The following is a 21125-nucleotide window of genomic DNA, read 5'->3' on the forward strand; positions in this document are numbered from 1 at the left end:
TAGTCATTCAGGAGCAGGTTGTTCAGTTTCCATGTAGTTGAGCGGTTTTGAGTGAGTTTCTTAATCCTGAGTTCTAGTTTGATTGCACTGTGGTCTGAGAGACAGTTTGTTATAATTTCTGTTCTTTTACATTTGCTGAGGAGAGCTTTACTTCCAACTATGTGGTCAATTTTGGAATAGGTGTGGTGTGGTGCTGAAAAAAATGTATATTCTGTTGACTTGGGGTGGAGAGTTCTGTAGATGTCTATTAGGTCCACTTTATGTAGAGCTGAGTTCAATTCCTGGATATCCTTGTTAACTTTCTGTCTCATTGATCTGTCTAATGTTGACAGTGGGGTGTTAAAATCTCCCATTATTATTGTGTGGGAGTTTAAGTCTCTTTGTAGGTCACTCAGGACTTGCTTTATGAATCTGGGTGCTCCTGTGTTGGGTGCATATATATTTAGGATAGTTAGCTCTTCTTGTTGAATTGATCCCTTTACCATTATGTAATGGCTTTGTCTCTTTTGATCTTTGTTGGTTTAAAGTCTATTTTATCAGAGACTAGGATTGCAACCCCTGCCTTTTTTTGTTTTCCATTTGCTTGGTAGATCTTCCTCCATCCCTTTATTTTGAGGCTATGTGTGTCTCTGCACGTGAGATGGGCTTCCTGAATACAGCACACTGATTGGTCTTGACTCCTTATCCAATTTGCCAGTCTGTGTCTTTTAATTGGAGCATTTAGCCCATTTACATTTAAAGTTAATATTGTTATGTGTGAATTTGATCCTGTCATTATGATGTTAGTTGGTTATTTTGCTCGTTAGTTGATGCAGTTTCTTCCTAGCCTCGATGGTCTTTACAATTTGGCATGTTTTTGCAGTGACTGGTACCGGTTGTTCCTTGCAAGGCCGGTGGACCCCGCCCTGCCCCCTGGTGGGGACCGGGGCGGGGGGTGCCGCCGGGGGCCTCCCACTTATTCTACACCTCTCATGTCTCTTCACGTGCCAGAGTTGAGTCAAGCTCAACAGGGTCTTCTTTCCCCACTGATTCCGCCAAGCCCGTTCCCTTGGCTGTGGTTTCGCTGGATAGTAGGTAGGGACAGTGGGAATCTCGTTCATCCATTCATGCGCGTCACTAGATGAGGAGGCATTTGGCTACCTTAACAGAGTCATAGTTACTCCCGCCGTTTACCCGCGCTTCATTGAATTTCTTCACTTTGACATTCAGAGCACTGGGCAGAAATCACATCGCGTCAACACCCGCCGCGGGCCTTCGCGATGCTTTGTTTTAATTAAACAGTCGGATTCCCCTGGTCCGCACCAGTTCTAAGTCGACTGCTAGGCGCTGGCTGAGGGGAGGCGCCGCGCGGAACCGCAGCCCCGGGGGCGGACCCGGCGCGGGGGACTGGCCCGCGGCCACGGCGAGGAGAGGGGAGAAGGGGTTTGTTTTTTTTTTAATTTAATTTTATTATTATACTTTAAGTTTTAGGGTACATGTATTTTTTAAGTAGTCTTTGCTAAGTGGGCATTCGGGTAACTAAACTACTGCACAATGAATGCTTCAGGAGGCCCAGCAATCCCCTATTCCTGGAGGGTACCTGAGGGCATCTCACCCCCTACAGCTGCATTTAGCTTGTTGGTGATTCCTAGATTCCCTTCTGAACTGGGACACAAGTGGTCTCCAAAGACAGACAGCTTTTGGGATGTGAGGGCCTTTTTAGCTCCCCAAATCCTTAGGCCAGGCTCTCTAGACAGGAGGACAGGGAAGCTTTACAAAGCCCACATTAAGGGGGGAAGAAGCTCAGGCCGTCCCTAGGCCCTCATCAAGGTTTCCTGACTGCCAGGCGAGGGTGGATGCAGAGCTCCGGACACCAGATCCTGCAGGAGAGGATCCCTGGGTGGGTGGGCATCCGTAGATGTGGCCGGGCACGGTGCCAGCAGCTGGGGCAGGAGTGGTATGGCCCAGGCTAAGCTGACAGGCTGTGGGATGCAATCCTTTCTGTTTTCTTCCATTTCCTTTTATCCCTTTCCCCTTCTGCGCTGGTGACGATTAGTCTTTGTTTCATAGACTTCCGGTTGGATGATATCCCTATACGTACTGAACGTACATATTTGTACATGGCTCATTCTGTTTCTTACTCTTTGCTCCTCATTCTGTTGTGAAGCCTCAACCATGTTGCTACGCATCTGTCTCATCTGTCGCTTCCAACTGCAGCACAGTGCTTCATGGCATGCATCAAAAAACAAACTAGCTTCTCAAAACACCGTGCTGATAGAACACACAGGGCAGCCAGTTTGAGAGCCTTACTCTGCAGAGTCAGATCAGACAGCAGTGCCACAGGGCATCTGGGAACACGCGCACCATGACTGCACACTACACAAAGACACATCAATAGGTGACGAAATACAAAAACAAAGCTATTTCTGGCTGGGCATGATGGCTCACACCTGTAATCCCAGCACTTTGAGAGGCTGAGGTGGGCAGATCACGAGGTCAGGAGTTCGAGACCAGCCTGGCCAACATAGTGAAACCCTATCTCTACTAAAAATACAAAAAATTGGCCTGGCGTGGTGGCAGATGCCTGCAGTCCCAGCTACTTGGGAGGCTGAGGCAGGAGAATCACTTGAATCCAGGAGGTGGAGGTTGCAGTGAGCCGAGATTATGCCACTGCACACCAGCCTGGGTGACAGAGTGAGACTCTGTCTCAAAAAACTAACAAACAAAAAACCCAAAGCTATTTCTTTAGGAATGCCCGTTTTTTGTGTGATTTTAAAAATAAACCCTAGGAGGAGCCTCCTTTAGGGAGGGGCTCCGACTCCATCGGGGGTGGGAGGAACGTACCCACTTGGGCATCTTGCCCCCGTCGGGGTCGTGGTGGTGGTACTGCAGCACGATCACCGTCACCACCACCGAGAGGCCCACGATGATCATGGTGCTGGCGAAGTACTGGGCTGTGGAGAGAACAGATGCAGGGTGAGACCTGGGGCTCCCACGGCACTGAACGTCACAGGACAGGCACACCCTGACCAGGTTCTCTGACCGTCAGGGCCTCAGGGTGCCGTGATGCCCATGTGCTGGGCAGATGGCCTCCTGCCACCAGCCAGGCCTGCAGCCCATATTCTGGGTAGGCAAATCCAGCCAGCGTGGTCTGACTTCCCGCCCACGGAGTGGCCTTCCCTCACTTCATTGCACTTCCATGCACTCTGGCCTCCTTGTCAGTGAATAAGAGCTAGCATCTCCTGGCAGGATGGTGATAAGGTTGTTCCTGTGAGTAAATACTGGATGTGAGGGCATGGGAACCATCCAGTGTTTACGATGCAGGCCTCTACTGTGCTCCAGGGGCACAATGAGGGCAAACCTGCACACCATCTGGCTGCCAGCTGTCCAGCCTGAGGAAGAGGTCAGTGGCAGGGACTTTTCAGGACGAGAACTTCAGTCTCAGCTTTGGCTCTAATGGGCCATGGGTGTCCTTCCACGAGGGCCCAGCTGAGAGGCAGCATGGAGCATCTGAGTGCTTCCACCCTGGTCCACTAGTTACTGGCTGTGAGTTTGGAGTGGATGCTCAGCCTTTTTGGGCCTCAGCTCTCCAATGGGGGTGGTGCAAAGGATGATGTTTGTGTCCCCACAAAGTTCATGTGTTAAAACCCTAGTCCTAACTGGGATGGTATCTGGAGGTGGGGCTTTGGGAGGTATGAGATTGTGATTTATAATAAGCAATACGTATTTGGTATTCCTCCCATTTCCAGGCACACAGCTCCTAAAACCTTTGAATCTCTGGAGTCATCCGTGTCTTTTTATATGCTAATGAGATGATTTATGGCTGAGGTTCCTGGATACCCTCAGGATGGGGTTTGGCTCCCAGGGGAACCAGCCAAGTAATTAGAGAGTTGGAACCTTCAAGCCCTGTCCCCTCTTCCAACCCTTGACCCCTGGGGAGGAAAGAGGTACTGAGGGTTGAGTTGATCACCAGTGGCCAATGATGTACTCAATCATGCCTATGTAGTGAAGCCTCCATAAAAACCCAAAAGGATGGAGTTCTTTGGAGACATTCCCAGTGCTGAACATGTGGAGGTGTTTGGGGGGTGATGTGCCCATCTCCATGCCCCTTCTCAAATACCTTGCCCTATGCATTTCTTTCATTTGATTGTTCATCTGTGCTTTATAATTAATGAATAAATATCAGTAAAATGTTTCCCTGAGTTTACTAGAGTGAGTCACTCTAGTAAACGGCTGAACTCAAAGATGTGCTTTTCGGAACTCCCCGATTTACAGACGCTTGGTCAGAAGCATCGGAAGCCGGAACTTCTAACTGGCATCTCAAGTGGAAGTGGTCTTGTGTGCCTTAATCTGTGAGTGCTGTGCCAACTCCAGGTGGTGTCAGGACTGAAGTGAACTAACTGTAGGACGCCCAGCTGGTTTCCAAGAATTGGTCGATGTGGGAGAAACGCCCCGCTTTGGTGTCAGAAGTGTTGTGTAAGTAGAGAAATGGTGAGTGATATTCTCAAGGGCCTTGAACAGGTCCTGAGGGTGCAGCCCTCATGAATGGGGTTAGAGTCCTTCATAAAAAGAGGCTAAAGAGCGAATTCACTCTCTTTTTGCCATGCGAGGCCACAGCGAGAAGAGGGCCAGCTGTAAACCAGGGAGTGACCCCTCACCAGAGCCCCGCTGCCACCCTTATCTAGGACTTGCAGCCTCGCAGAACTGTGAGAAATAAATGTCTGTTGTTTAGGCCCCCAGTCTATGGCAATTTGTTACGGTAGCCTCCATTAAAACAGGAACCCCTTCCTTGCAGGATTTGTGCAATGATGAGCAATTACACAGGCCAAGATGTCTAGGAGAAATGAGGGGGCATTCTTTAGTGGGCAGCTCTGATTATTAAACCTTTGGTGTGGCTGTCTGCTCAAGGGGTTGAGCTGTAAGCGGAAAGCATCAGGGTGTAGGAGGCTAAGCATTTAGCTAGCCCTCACTGGCCCTCACGCCAGGAAGGAACTCACAGCCTTCCTACAAAGACCAAGAGGTACCTGGGAGGAGCTTTGCCAGAGGTGGAAGTTCGAGACCTAAAGTTAGCGTCAGGGCCCCTGAGAAAAGGAAGGAGACTGGAGCAAACCGTGACCCTTATGAGCTGAATGATGCTTCCCCCTAGAATTCATATGTTGAAGCCCTAACCCCTAGTACCCTAGAATGTGACTGTACTTGGAGATAGGGTCTTTAGGGAGGTAATTAAGTACAATTAGGTCATCAGGGTAAGCCCTAATCCAATCTGACTGGTGTTCTTTTAATGAAGAAGAGGAAATTTGGGCACACAGAGAGACACCAGCGATGCAGGGGCACAGAGGAACTACCAGGCGAGGACAATGCATTGTGAAAGTGGTTGTCTGCAAGCCAGGGGGAGAGGTCTCAGGTTAAACCATCCCTGGTAGCCCCTTGGTCTTAGACTTTCAGCAGTGCAACTGTGAGAAAATAAATTTCTGTTATTTAAGCCCCTAAGTCCATAGTATTTTGTCACGGCAGCCTGAGCAGACCAACCACTTCTGGAGAGATGGGGGTCAAAGGATTGCCCAGACTGAAATTCCATCAACAGAGGGCAGCAAAGCTGATGTGCCTGGGGCCATCAACATCCCATCCTTCTAGATGTGGGCTATGCACCAACCAAGCCTTTCCCAGCGGGTAATCAGTCCAGAGAAGGCCTGACAACTGCCCCAGGAAGGGTGGCTGCAAATCTCTACTGAAAGCAGTGTGCTGGAAGGTAGAAAGAATAGAGTCAGAATCAGGTGGAAGGTGGTTCTTCCCTGTCTGGAAGGTACCAAGAGAAGAATGATACCCACAAAGCCTTTTCATACCAACAGTTTCTCTGGCCAAGATACTGCACATACAGGGAGTTCCACAAAGAAGGGCCTTTGCTGCTTGATTCCTAAAGCCTGGGGGTATCCAGGTAGGGCTCTCCCTCTAGCCCACCCCCAGGTAGACACAGAATGGATCCTCAAGCAGCAGGGGCCAGCAGGTGTAATGACAGTCTGTATACCTCCTTCCAACCTTCACTGCCCAGTGGGAGTGGAGACTCTTGTTTTTGTTGTCCCTCCCTGGGTAGAGGGTCATGCCTTATACCTGTGCAAAATATATTTTTCTCATTCATATTTCCCTAAAAACTTTTATTTTATACAGAGATATTGAGTTATCTCAGGACACAGTAACCGTGTGCTTCTCCCATTTTAACAAAGGCTTTGTGGGAAAACATCTTAAGCTAAAATGATGCATCTCTAATGATAAAATATCTGGCTTGAAAGCAAGCATGAGGAGGAGAATTATGAGGGGAAGGGAGGCATTTCTGCAAGTTAAAAGTCAAACCTCAAAGCTGAACATCCCCTTCCCCTTACTTGGGCCCAGGTGACTCTGAATAGTTACAGCAAATCATCACCTTCCAGAGAAAATGGGGGCAGTGCAGCCCTATTTCTTCTAGTTTCATCTGCTGGGAAATCCTGGGCACACGCTAACCCTAACCCCATATCTGCAAGAGAGGAGCCCGACTCTTGACTTACCTATCAATGGTACCGAATCGGATGTTGCGGGCATGATCTCAGCCACGAGCAGCATGAAGACAGTAAGAGAGAGTAAGACTGTTATCCCTAAAACATAAACACACAGCAGTTCCTCAGATAAAAACAGACAAGAAGGCCTCAATTCTGTCTAAAGAGGGCTCCTAACCTGACACTCAAAAGAACTAGGGAGGCGCTGGGGGGAATGTCATGGGATATAAGTTTTCCCTATGTATGGGCGTGTGCATTTTCCAGGGGACATTCCATGCCACTTATCAGAGTCCCAAAGGAGTCTCCTACGGAGACAAGTTTAGGACCCAGAATTTTAAAAGCATCAACACAAACTGAAAAATTTAACTTGGCACCATTATCTCTCATATTCTTTGTAAAATATTATTGAGAAGTAGTTTCACGTAGCAGGAAAAAGAAAATATGCAGTCAGGAGACCTGGTTTCAGGTCTTAGGTTTGCTACTCAGCTAGCTATGTGACCTTAGATATAACATTCAATCTTTCTGAACCTCATACTCAGAAGATATGGGTTTCGGAATGATCTCTACCATATGCTACATCTGATGTTTAGTAACTCTTTAAGACATTGGGAAACTCATTCCGCCATTCAAAATCTTGGTTTCCTTAGCTTTGTATGGGAGTGATCATAAGAATTACACTGGGTACTGTAACATACAAATGCAAACTGATACTAAGCTAAATTGTTCCCTCGATGACCAGTTGCCATCGAGGAACAGGTGGGGTGGCAGGAGGGAAGAAAAGCACAGGTCCCTCGAGGCAGAGTGGAGCTGGCCCCTCCCCGTGCATCCTCCATCCTCTGAGGGTCCTCCAGTATTCTCAGGATCACACAGCCGTCCAGCGCAGAGCCCGAATCAGGGACCTCTGGTGTCCTGGAGCCACCCTGGGCTAGGAGGTCCATGTGGGATGAGTCAGGGAATCCCCAGGAACCCTGATGGAGTCCTGCGCTGTCCGCTGTGAGCCCTCCAGAGCTGACCTCAGCAGAGGGCCTCCAGTCTCGGACTCCCACCAGACACCGGGGCGCTTACCCAGGGAAATCTTCTCCCCGGAATCTGCAGGAAGCAGGAACACCAGCAGGGCGAGGGCGGAGATGAGCACACAGGGGATTAGCAGGTTGAGGCCATAGTAGAGCGTCCTGCGGCGCATGGTCACTGTGAAGGTGACATCGGGGTAGGGCTCTTTGCAGCACTCATAGAACTTTTCACTCCTCTTGCCAGGGATTCCTCCATAGGGAGGAGGAGAGAAGGAGCCATTGTTAGAATACAATAAATTACCCTGTTTATTTCAATGTGTATACCACACCCAAGCACAGCCCTTTTTAGCACTTTTTTGCAAAGTGCTAAAAAAAAAAAAAAAAAAAGGGCGGGGGTGTAATTAGCTTGAATAAAACCTTGTTGATTTACTATAGAGTTAAGAGTATTTTAGTGATAGTTGGCCAAATTGGTAGATATTCTTTTGGTGGATTGGAAACACATGATTATAATAATTATAAATAATACATTACCAGTTTTACACTGTTATAAATGTAACCACTGTTTTCCTATTTAAAATAATCAAATATAGGTTCCCATCAACTGAAATTTGCTGCTCAACTTGCTTTTAGAAATGGAGTGGATCTGAATAATGTAGAGATATCTATCCTCACACTGGTTTGTTTAAATGCATCCTCACTACAGTTGCCAGTTCCTCTTGGAAAGCATGGCATATCCTAACTGTTTTCTGTTTCTCCTCCTGTAGCTCTCACTAAATTATGGAGACTACTGCAAAATTCAATAAATGCTCACACTGGAAAGGACAGTGGAAAATCCCAAACTTTTAAAGCTTGCCCAGGAATAGGAAAGCTTTCTTCCAGGCTGTTAGTCTCATGGCTTACCCACTAGGTCCCATTCTCCATTGGGCATATAGCCACTGATATCTGCCTCCTGCATCTGCAGATCCAAGGACCAGCCTCCGTACGACCAGGACCCAAACTTCAGTTTGCAATGCTGCACATCAAAGGGAAACCAGCGTACATCGATGTAGCAGGAACTCTTGAATATGCCTGTGTGGGTGATGGGAACAGAAGACTGAAACGGAAGCTGACTGAGATGTGCTCAAAATACACAGCAGTTCCTTCAGCCGGTTCCGCCCTCCGCACTGCAGCTAACACAGTCCAGAGCAAACTGAATCTTTTTATTTATTCGCAAAATCTGTAAAACAGAATCTCAGCTAAGCTTCACTGTCTTTTAAAATCCAAACGTAACACTGACATGCTCTGTCAAAGACTGTTTTGTGGGCTTTTTCTGCAAAGAGTTAGTTAGCTCTATAATCTTGCATTTACCATGAGCATCTTCAGACTCTAAATGATAAAAGTAAAGAATGCAAAACATCTCAGGGAAGTTGATAACACTGACGATGAAGTTAGAAATAGAATCTAAAAGGGGTGTGTGTGTGTGTGTGTGTGTGTGTGTGTTTGGTGCGGGGTGAGGTAGGCATTTTCTTTAGGTTAAAAATGGGAAGAACACATGATTATCGAGAAATACAATCTAGAATTCTGGTTAAAGCTAGAATTTTAACTAATTTACATTCTAGATCAAGAACAGAACAAGCTGGGCACAGTGTCTCATGCCCATAATCCCAGTGACTCAAGACACTGAGGTGGGAGGGTCACTTGAGACTAGGAGTTTGAAACCGGACTGGGCGACATAGTGAGACATCTCTAATAAAAAAAATTAGCTGGGTGAGGTGACGCATGCCTGTAGTCCCAGCTACTCAGAAGGCTAAGGCAGGAGCATTGCTTGAGCCCAGGAGTTTGAGGCTAAAGTGAAGTGAGCTATGATCGAGCCCCTGCACTCCAGCCTGGGGAACACACCTAGAATCTGTCTGTAAGAAAAAAAGTTAAAAAACAAACAAACAAACAAAAAACAAGAACAGATAAGTTTAAGCTGAAGAGATGGTGCTTGAAGGAAGAGTTTCCGCTGAAAAGAGCTATTCCAGGCTAGGACAGGTTGGAAGTGGATTTCCCAGAGGGCCAAGGGGAGGAAACCAGAAGAGGCCACTCCAGTTATTTACACTCATGTGCTCTTCCCTGCCCAGAGGAAGGCTGCATAGCACAAGAAGACAGGCACAGACTCAGTGTCCAAGTGTTCCTGGGGCAGGGCTGGCACTCTGCAAACTTCTGCTACTGAGTTACAGAAAGAACACACGCAGGAAGGGCCTCCACGGCCTTGCAGACAAGGACCCCACCTCACAACCGAGTTGGGAAAAGACACACATTTTGTCCCCTGAAGTTCCTTTAAGTATGCTTTGCGTCCTTACATGAAATGTTTATAGGAATCTGGAATCATCACAGACAATCCCCCTCCATTAATAGTTGGATCCCCCCAAAACCCACATTGTCTGCCAGTTAATTAGAAAGCTTTGTAACTTCATGAGCCCATTTCTACGAAATGGCCCGAGACAGAGAATTTCTAGAGACAAAGCAGATCAGTGGTTGCTGGGAGTAGGAATGGGAATTAACTGCAAACAAGCAAAAGGGATCTTTGTGGGGTGATGGGAATGTTCTAAAACTAGACTGTGGTAATGATTGCATAATTCTGTAAATACACTAAAAATTGTTGAATCATGTTCTTAAAATGCATGATATGTAAATTCTCTCTCAATAAAGCTGTTAAAAAATAAACACATGAAATGGGGGGGAAAGTCATGTTATGATCAAGTCTCTATTTATTTCAGAGCTTGAACTCAAAACATTCTTTTCTATCCATGCCCCTCTACAGACAGGGCAGCATCCTGGGACTCGTTCTACACTCCCAGGGAGCAGGCGGGGGTTTCCCAATCCAAGCGGCCCTGGGCTTTTCCTGCCAGTGTAAGGAAGCCCCTCATGGTCACAGGACAACGTGCCCTGTCCTGACCGGAATCCAGGGCCACTGCGGTGGGGACACAGGCCTGGAGCCCCAGAGGGGGCTGCTGCGCTCAGGCAGCTCGAGGCTTGCAGTACTGCTCCTGCCGCTGAAAATAGCCTCAGCCTTCCAAACAACCTGCAGCAGCATATTCTACACTGGTGACTACCGGAGGCTGTTTTCTAAAATAGCCCTCATAACAGAAGCTGCAACACGCAGGCCTGGTGAGAAAGACCTCGGGAGTGATGGAAGGCTCCCCCCACTACCCCTGTCTGCAAGGGTCCTGCTGGTAGGAGGAAATGCCAGGGCTAGCAGGAAAGCGGATGCTTCGAGAAGCCTGAACAGCTGGACTTCTTCAATCTCTTCCAATATTATTGGGAAGTGTCTACCATTGACAGGTTCACCCGCTCCTTTGTTCATTCAGGGATAAATGCTAAGGTGAGCAAAGGCTGACTGTGCCCCCAGATGCTTGTCACCTGCTGACAGGGAGGGCACGCAGACAGCAACCCAGAAGGCACAGCCAGTATGTGTGGTATGTGAGTGGTGTGAGTAGTGTATCTGGTTTGAGTGTGCATGTCTGCATGTGTGTGAGTGGTGTGTGTGAGGGTTGTGAGTCGTGTGTGAGTGGTGTGTATGAGTGGTGTGTGAGGGGTGTGTGTGTTAGTGGTGTCTGAGTGGTGTGTGTGTTGGTGTGAGTGGTTTGTGAGTGGTATGTATGGATTGGTGAGTGGTGTGTGGGTGGTGTAGTAGTGTGTGATTGTGAGTGGTGTCTGTGGGTGGTGTGTGTAGATGGTGTTTGGCGTGTGTGAGTAATGTGTGGGTGGTGTTGTGGGAGTAGTGTATGTGTGGTGGTGTGAGTGGTGTGGTGTGAGTGGTGTGTGAGTGGTGTGTGTGAGTACTGAGTGGTGTGTGTGTGGGAGTGGTGTGTGTGTGGTGTGTAAGGGGTGAGTGGTGTGTGTGGTATGTGTGAGTGGTTGTAAGTGGTGTGTGTGTGAGTCGTACGTGTGAGTGGTAGTTAGGTGTGCAGGTAAATTGCAGGTTGCCTCTGAGCAGAAAGTTAAACAGTTGCAGTGTGGGAGATCACCCTGGAATAAACACATTAAAAATCCTCTAAAAGATCAAAAACCCCAGCTGTTCATATCAATACGCTAGCACGCACTCTGCATGCACCTCCAGGCCATAAACCCATTTCCCTTGCCCTGTGAATCGACTGAAAAGATGGGCTGGTGGGAGAGAACCAGCCCAGGGAGCACTTCGCCTTGGAGGTGAGCCACTGCTGGGAAGAAGTCAGCCGCGAGAGAGCTCTCCCTCGAAACCACCAGACCTTGCCTGTAACCTGCACGTGCTCTTTAGTGCACGCACTCAGGATCCCGGAACTGTCCCATCTCACCCCCGGCAGCTGGAGCGCTGCACCTGCCAAGACACCGAGTCCCGCGGGAAGGAGGATGGCAAGCTGGAACGGAGAAGCAGAGCCTGGAGAGGTGGCTTGCAGGCTGGAAGGTGAGGTGGCCACTGCCTGGCAAAGGAGACTTGCTGTACTTGTACATTGGCTTTAAGGCACACATGGCAGAAAATAAGGACATACTGGCAAAGACGGCTTGATTGAGACAAAAGAGGAGGATGGACTTCTGGGGGTAGAAAGCACATAGAAGCACAGAAGAGAAGAGAGAGGAAGAGGTGGGAGTGAGCAAAGGCGAAGCAAAGAGCTCGTCCACCACACGGGGGCACTGGCCAGACTGACACCCAAACTCGCTTCAATCTTCTAACTGGAAGAGGACAAAGGAGGTGCAGCTTACCTGGAGGCAGGTACTGGCAATGCCCGGAAGAATTCACCAACACGTTAGTGTGGAATGTGGCGTCAAAGCGCTCATCAGCACTAGAAACAGGAAAAGGACTGCATGAGCCAGTGCCACCAGGCTGTGGATTTCCCGAAGCCCTGGGGTCTGTCTTCGATGGAGCAGCAGAGACCTTGAGAGGGGCCCCTGTCTGTCCTCACAACCCCACACCCCGCCTGAGAGCACCACTGGGGCTGGCCTGGGAGGTCTTCCCAGGGCACAGCTTGGAAGGGGCCAGTGTCTACCCCCATTTCAATTTTCACACCGAACTGGTGATTTTTCTCACAATGTATATAAAGTCAAGCTCTTAACCAAATGAAACCTGTAAACAACTTTGGGGGACATCGGCAGATGTGACATTTTCATGGTATCTAGAAGAACAGAGGGTGGGTGAGGCACGCTGCCATCCTGTGAGCCTCATGGGGCAGGGTTTTCACTCGCTGTGTGCAAAGCTCTAGTTCCAGCCTCTTGAAGCGGACCCACACTTGGTTCGTGCTTCACATATATATCTTTTTTTTTTTTTTTTTTGAGACAGAGTCTCGCTGTGTCACTCAGGCTAGAGTGCAGTGGCGCGATCTCAGCTCACTGCAAGCTCCACCTCCCGGGTTCACGTCATCCTCCTGCCTCAGCCTCCCAAGTAGCTGGGACTACAGGCGCACTCCGCCATACCCGGTTAATTTTTTGTATTTTTAGTAGAGACGGGGTTTCACTGTGTTAGCCAGGATGGTCTCAATCTCCTGACCTTGTGATCCACCCACCTCAGCCTCCCAAAGTGCTGGGTTTACAGGCGTGAGCCACCGCGCCTGGCCCACATATATATCTTGAATGACTGAACTGCAGGTGCAGGAGGGAGCTGGAATCCACAACCCCAGAGGGCTTCCAGCTCCACAGTTAGCGATGAAAAGAAGGAGAGTGGGGGAAGACAACAGAAGTAAGTGTGAGTTTTAGATGGATGCACCTCTGCCCCTCTCTGTCCTGTTCCAGCCTCCTGCAGCCAGGAGTTAACAACTGGGATAAAGGACGCACACCCACACACACATAGCCCCAACAGCAATACACCAACAGCCTGTACTAGCCTTGTCTTCTTATATTTTCTGGATTCTGATGTGTTGACATCTGGGGCTTTGCTGACTCTGGAGGGCCCCTGGAGAGATAGTAAACAACTCTGGCCTTTCAAACACAAATCAGTCAATCCAGAACCCATACCCCCCCCCCCCAAACACATCCTTTATCAGGCTGTCACACTGGAGTTGACACCAGTCCTGCTCTCATCACTGCAGGACCAGGTAACAGTCAACCAGGAAGAGTCCCTATGCCCCAGGGCCTATTGCAGTTACTCTAAGGAGCTAATCCTAAGCCTAAACCCGCGTGTCCTGCTCCTCCCTTCCCTCCTGCAGAAGCCACAATGAAGGAAGTCCCTTGCTCAGGTTTCCCGCACTCTCTCTGCCTCCCGCATGGCCCTGGTGCCTCCTTGTGTCCCTGCATGTGCTGCATTGCCTTTTTTTTTTTTTTGAAATGGAGTCTCACTCTGTTGCCCAGGCTGGAGTGCAGTGGTGCGACCTCGGCTCACTGCAACCTCTGCCTCCTGGGTTCAAGCAATTCTCCTGCCTCAGCCTCCTGAGTAGCTGGGATTACAGGTGTGTGCCACCACTCCCGGCTAATTTTTATATTTTTAGTAGAGACAGGGTTTCACCATGTTGGTTAGGCTGGTCTTGAACTCGTGGCCTCGTGATCCACCCCCACTTAGCCTCTCAAAGTGCTGGGATTACAGGCTGAGCCACCGCGCCTAGCCTGTGCTTCTGCTTCTAAGGAACTGTGAGTAAAACTGTTTTCCTTCAGGACAGTCACTTCTGTGTCTAAGTGTCTCACCATGCCTGATTAAAACCAACCCTGGGTACCCTTAAAACACAGCTCTACTGGTAAAGAAAAATAAACCACCTCAAAAAATCACAGGCAGCCAGTCAAAGTACCAGTACCCCAGAGTAAAGCTCCCCTCATTTTGGCCACCATGGCCCTTGCAGGAGCTGCCCATGACTACAGAGCCTCAGGCAGCCTCTCCCATGTCTGAGATTCCTCAAGGGGGAACTCAGAATCACAGACACTGGAGGACAGTCTTCAGCATGCGACACACACCAAAAAAGATCCAAGAAGAATGAGTCAATGAAAAGAAGGAAAAATCACTTCTTAAAAAAGGAATGTAATGTCCTCACAACATTCAAGAGGATACAGCAATTAGAAAAACAGAGAGAAAAATGGAAATTAAAGGTATGATTTATGAAATAACTTTTTATGAGTAGCTGGGAGGTTTGGCTGATAGCAATCACAGAGATCAAACGTAACACAGAAAGAAGACAGCATAGAGGACAAGGCCGTGGGAACTCGCCTCACTCACAGAAGCTCCATCAGGGGGAGTGGGAGGGAGAAAATTACTCAAGAAATAACACGAAGACACTTCTCACAGCAGAAAAACCACCCAAGCATGAAGGCAAAAAAAAAGGGTTTTCAAGAACATTAAAGCCTTGAAGAGCTTGTTCCCTACATGTATTTCCTTGGTCAGCTTTGGAACAATGAGAGTGAAAACTGAGAAGGAAGAAATACACTTTTAGACTAAACCTGGAGATCAATAAAAGAGAGTTAGAGGATGACTTGAGCAGGAGGCCTAGAAAAAGGTGGGTCCAGATCCCAGCAAGACGTTAAAGTACTGAGGACAGAAACAAACGGGTTCAGAGCAAGAAAGAGGAGATATAATGAGCTGAAAAACATCATGGACTTGATTAAGGACACAGTTTTAAACATTCTTATAAGAAGAAAAAAGGCAACAGAAACTCTAGGAAAAAAGTAGTAATTGTATGAGGAAGCCATGATTTGAATATGAAACAAGCAAAAACGTGATGAAGTTTAAGGGAAGGAAGAAAGGGGGATAAGGGGGGAAACGGGGAGAGTGAGAGAGAGGAGAGAAGGCGAGAGCCAAGTTGAAAATGGTAATAAAAGTCACACACTCCAATGACTATTAAAATTTTAACTCTTAGAGACTACCATTGTGTTAATTTATGTGTCCTGTTTAACTACTTTTTGCATGGAAGTTAAACTAAAGCCTCTCTGGCCACGAATTTGCACGCATTTGAATCTCTTATAAGGGAGTCACCAAATGAGATTTCAGCTTTGCATTGCTTTTAAAAAATTAAAGTCTCTGCCTCCAATTACACGGCATCTAACCCGCACCAGACGTGGGACGCGTTACCCCATCAATCGCCCTCAGTAGCAGCAACATAGAAAGCATGGTCTATAGTCTGGGCGCAGTGGCCCGCACCTATAATATTGGCACTTTGGGAGGCCCAGAGGGGAGGATCATTTGAAGCCAGAAGTTTGAGACCAGCCTGGGCAACAAAGCAAGACCCCATCTCTACAAAAACAAAACACTGACAAAATTAATCAGTGCGGTGACATAAGCTTATGGTTCCAGCTACTCAGGAGGCTGAGGCAGGAGGATTAGTTGAGCCTAGGAGTTTGAGGCTGCAGTGAGCTATGTTTGCACCACTGCCCTCCAGCCTAGGAGACAGAGTGAGACCCTGTCTCTAATAAAATAAAAAAAAAATAAATATTTTTGAAATAAAAATAAATTAAAAATTAAGAATAGTGTGGTTTGATGCACGTTATGGGGAACAAAGTTTTGCTTATTTTAAGCTTGGGTTTCTTCCTGTCTGACTTTCATATTTATAATCAAGACTGAGCATCTGTTAGATCAGTGATTCAACTCTGAAAAAAAAAAGTTCCTACAAGCCTTTCTTTCAAGCATTTGGATCAATTTAATTGAAGAGACTCTTGAGATCACAAGGCAAACAGGTAAAAACAAGATAAAAAAAACTGTTGCTATTAGCAACAGCTTACCTGTGACTCAGTGATTTGTGACTCAGTGATTTCTGAATGTTTTTCATCCAAACAGAATATTGAGCTACATGAAATTGTAACACATAAATGTTATCAAAATCCGAATCTTAATACCCATGATGGTAGTTTTACGCTTCTTTCCCACAGGCAAATTGATTTTATAAGTACATAGTATAAAAGTAAACTCTTGTAATGGATTTGTGCTAATACTACTTTATCTGTTTTGAGCATTAGGGGTGGAGATAAGATGGGTTTGAAGAAGGGCCCTGTTGCTGAAAACTGAGTTTGAAAACAGCGATCTGAGGTGGGAAATGAAGAACCTCAGAAATGTGAGTGGCCAGAACCCCTACAAGGACCTCAGTGGCCACAGCACCGGCACAGCTTCCCCGGGGATGCCCGACGGATGCCAGCAAACAGTGACCCCATCACCAGTGCTGGGCAGCCCTGTGCTGGCAAACATCCATAACCGTGGAAACTGGGGTGGGGCTGCAGGGATTCATTCTCCTCCTCGCTCCTCTTCTGTGTGTATTTAAACTGCTCTGTATTAAATCGTCTGAGAATGGTCAAATATATTCTTTATTTTGACAACTGGAAGACACAGTACATCTACAGTTTGTAAGGATGCCGTCCTGTGGCCTCTCCGTCCTTGCAGGAGCTGCCTTTATCTGGCTGCCTTTGTCCTCCCCCAGCCAGCAATGACTGGGGCTCACTCTTGGTGTGAGGAGAGCTCTGAGCCCTACCCTCACCATGGAGGGGGTGACTGGGGCAAATTTAACTCAAACATGTAGGAGGCAAGCTACATGTCCTTAGTGGGGGTAGGAGGGGGAGAGGTGTCTGCATAGGCTTTAAAGGATAGGCAGAGCTTCCTAAAGATGGAAACAGATGTGGACAGGCCCCTGGCGGAGGGCATGGTGGGATCACACACTTGGAGATAAACCAGAACGAAGGAGGCTCCAGGAAGGTCTGGCTTGCCTGGATCATGGTGTTTGCTTGCACCATGTTGCCCTAAGCAGTGAGGCTGAAAGAGGGCTTGGGAGCAAACCACTGCTTGCCCCTCCAGGCAGGACTCAGAAGCCCAATCCTTATGGGATTACAAGTTGTGCTTTCACATTCACATTCATACGTCAATGGCAGTATAGGCAGGGGGAGCCTGTGGGTCTGAGATCACACCTTTCCTTCCTCCACATCCCCTAGGATCCTCACACACTGGTGCCTGGTCTCATCCCTGCAGAGCTGCTGGCCCTGGAACAAGAGCCCTCTGATCCTAGGCTCAGCCTTGCCTCCTGCCTCAGTCAACTCTGTAGCATTGACCTCTACTGCTGAGCACGGGAGCCCTCAACCCTAAGCCGGAAAAGAGGAGAGTGATTGTGCCTCCACAGAGAAGGCGTCATCTGACCCAGAAGCCCAGCTCTTAGAGCCTTAAGAGAAAAAGCCAGGGGCCCAGCCATAAAAGAAGTCCAGCAAGACCAACTCCCAGTAGGGCACGTGTTCACCAGAATGAGCCTCTGCATTCAGGTAAAGATGAATAATAAGAATAAGAAGAAATCCAGGCACTCTGTCCTGCTGCAAAGAAAATGCTACGTGTGGGTTCAGGATGACCCTAAATAGTAAGGTCTCGTGAAATCAATCGCATTCCCTCTGAGCTCTCAGCAACCTTGAAAGACTGAGAGAGAGAAGGGCAGGAGAGATGAAGATGAAATCTATCCAAAAAGGAAGGGAGGAGGAAGGATGATGCTCATCTATCTGATCTAAGGTGTCATTTACTTTAAATCTCTCAAGAAAGGGGAAAAAAAGCTGCCAATTCCCCAATTCCATGTGAAGACACCACTGACGGAAGCAATGCCCAGATTGCAGAGGGGAAGCAAGGCTGTTGAGAATGGGTGAATTTTCTGAACAGAAGACAGAGGGACAGACATACCCTGTCATAAATCTTTTGATTTAGTTCTATATTTTACTCTAAAATGTTGAGGGTCTGCAACCAGCAATGTGGCCTGTCATAGTCCATGACCAAAAAAGTCTTGAGTAGAAACAAACTTTTATGGTCATTTCTACCTGCCAGAGATTCCAGGAAGCAGAATTCTGAGGTACCAGGAGGAGGCTTCCAGAAAAATGCATTCAAGAATATTTCCTTTTTTAAAAAAAGAAAATATTTACTTATTTATATTATTTATTTATTTATTTATTTTGAGACAGGGTCATGCTCTGTCACCCAGGCTGGAGTGCAGTGGTGTGATCATGGCTCACTGCAGCCTCAAACTCTTGGGCTCAAGCCATCCACCTGCCTCAGCCTCCTGGTAGCCAGGACTGCAGGCGCATGCTATCTGTTCATATTTTGATTTTGATTTTAGATTCAGGACATACATGTGCATGTTTGTCACGTGGGTATACCACACGTGATGCAGAGGTTTAGGGTATAGTTGATTCCATCACCCAGGCAGTAAGCAGAGTGTCCAACAGTTTTTCAACCCTGGCTCCCTTCTCCTTTCCCCCTACAGTAGTCTCCAGTGTCTGTTGTTGCCATCTTTATGTCCATGAGTACCCAGTGTTTAGCTCCCACTCAGAAATCTTTTCTTTACCCACTAGTTGGCATATTAAATTGAATGTAACATGGGATATTGTAAGAACTGGATATGGCATAGGATGGATTACAGCAAAGCTATAAATAACATGGGAGAAGATTAACACAGCAGATATCCAGTTTCTGGACTCCCTGTTTTTGTTCCTTGTGTTACATGTCTATCCCCGACCCAGCAAAACATCATCTTAATCCTTACAGCATTATGAAAGTGTTGCATTTGGCATAGAAAGTCCCCCAACTTGGTTCTTTTTCTTTAAAATTGTCTTACTTTACTATTCTTGCTCATTACTGACCCTTTGCTCATCATTGTAAATTTTAAATTTACTTGTACAGTCTCAAGAAGTCCCTGTTGAGACTTTAGTTGGAATCACATTAAATTTAGTTGGAATCACATTAATCACACTCAATTTATTTTGGAAAAATTTGGCATCTTTATGGTATTGAGTTTTCCCAGGCATAAACGTGATGCAACTCAACATTTATGTTGTTCTTTCTTAAATTTATTTTTTGGTACTCATTAACACCTGCAGAGATTGAAAATAAAATTTGTGAAATTACATTTTCTAACTGTCTGTTGTAAGAATATAGAAACACATTTGATACTTTGATAGATCTTGTTTTGTATCAGATATATTTTTTCTAGACAGTCTCTAGGGATTTTCTATGTAAAAAAACATGATATGGCCTATAAATGATGTAACAGGTTTGTTCCTTTCTTATTCATAAATATTTTATTATTTTACTTGTATTACTATTGAAATTCATATAGTCACTAAGATACTTTTAAAGAGTGATGACACTGATATTCTTATTTTATTCTACATTTAGAAACTTCTAATGTTTCAAGCATTAAGTGAGACCCCTATGTCAGGTTAGGTGAAACTTCTTCCAATTACAAATGGGTTTTAAATAACATCAACTAATTTTTCTCCAACTACCAGAATGATCATTTATTTTTTTCTGCCTCATTCTTTTAATAGAATGAATTATATTAACGGACTTTTTGAAAGTTAAACAAACTGTGCATTCCTAATAGAAGCCTAAACTTGTTAGGATTTGTTTTTAAATTATTGCTAGACTTGTTATGCTGATATTTTAGTTAAGACTTATACATAGGGGTTGCTTCCAAGATGGCCGAATAGGAACAGCTCTGGTGTGCAGCTCCAAGCGAGATTGATGCAGAAGATGGGTGATTTCTCCAACTGAGGTACCTGGTTCATCTCACTGGGACTGGTTGGACAGTGGGTGCAGCCCACAGAGGGCAAGCCGAAGCAGGGTGGGGCGTCGCCTCACCCAGGAAGTGCAAGGGGTTGGGGGATTTCCCTTTCCTAGCCAAGAGAAGCTGTGACAGACTGTACCTGGAAAAACAGTACACTCCTGCCCAAATGCTGCACTTTTCAATGGTCTTAGCAATCAGCAAACCAGGAGATTCCCTCCTGTGCCTGGCCCAGTGGGTCCCACAGCCACAGAGCCTTGCTCACTGCTAGCACAGCAGTCTGTGATCGACCTGTGAGGCTATAGCCTGGCGGTGGGGAGGGGCGTCTGCCGCTGCTGAGGCTTGAGTAGGTAAACAAAGGGCTGGGAAGCTCAAACTGAGTGGAGCCCACTGCAGCTCAGCAAGGCCTACTGCCTCTACAGACTCCACTTCTGTGGGCAGGGCATAGCTGAACAAAAGGCAGCAGACAACTTCTGCAGACTTAAACATCTCTGTCTGACACCCCTGAAGAGAGCAGTGCTTCTCCCAGCATGGCGTTCAAGCTCTGAGAATGGATAGACTGCCTCCTCAAGTGGGTCCCTGACCCCCGTGTAGCCTGACCGGGAGACATCTCCCAGTAGGGGCCAACAGACACCTCATACAGGTGGGTGCTCCTCTGGAACGAAGCTTCAAGAGGAAGGATCAGGCAGCAATACTTGCTGTTCTGCAGCCTCTGCTGGTGATACCCAGGCAAACAGGGTCTGGAGTGGACCTCCAGCAAACTCTAACAGACCTGCAGCTGAGGGGCCTTACTGTTAAAAGGAGAACTAACAAACAGAAAGGAATAGCATCAACATCAACAAAAGGGACATCCATATCAAAATCCCATCTGTAGGTCACCAACATCAAAGACCAAAGGTAGATAAAAGCACAAAGATGAGAAGAGCAGAAAAGCTGAAAATTCCAAAAACCAGAGCACGTCTTCTCCTCCAAAGGATTGCAGCTCCTTGCCAGCAATGGAACAAAACTGGACGGAGAATGACTTTGATGAGTTGACAGAAGTAGGTTTCAGAAGGTCGGCAATAAGAAACTTCTCCAAGCTAAAGGAGCATGTTTGAATCCATTGCAAGGAAGCTAAAATCCTTGAAAAAAGTTTAGATGGATGGCTAACTAGAATGAATAGTGTAGAGAAGACCCGAAATGGC

The 21125-nt window shown here is 47.1% G+C and overlaps 1 protein-coding gene across 2 annotated transcripts in view; it reads right to left on the bottom strand.

Moving 5' to 3' along the window:
* LOC116482010 (neuronal acetylcholine receptor subunit alpha-7) overlaps window positions 1-21125 on the bottom strand; it is a 143181-nt gene that overhangs the window by 12598 nt on the left and 109458 nt on the right. For both annotated transcript variants that reach the window (XM_032175132.2, XM_032175133.2), the window contains 5 exons: window positions 12221-12300; window positions 8417-8584; window positions 7572-7766; window positions 6519-6605; window positions 2824-2933 (listed from right to left, as the gene is read on the bottom strand). In XM_032175132.2, coding sequence (XP_032031023.1) covers window positions 2824-2933; window positions 6519-6605; window positions 7572-7766; window positions 8417-8584; window positions 12221-12300 — 640 coding nt within the window. The remainder of the gene's footprint in view (window positions 1-2823; window positions 2934-6518; window positions 6606-7571; window positions 7767-8416; window positions 8585-12220; window positions 12301-21125) is intronic.

Source organism: Hylobates moloch, unplaced genomic scaffold (assembly GCF_009828535.3).
Source record: "Hylobates moloch isolate HMO894 unplaced genomic scaffold, HMol_V3 SCAFFOLD_14, whole genome shotgun sequence".
Taxonomy (NCBI): Eukaryota; Metazoa; Chordata; class Mammalia; order Primates; family Hylobatidae; genus Hylobates; species Hylobates moloch.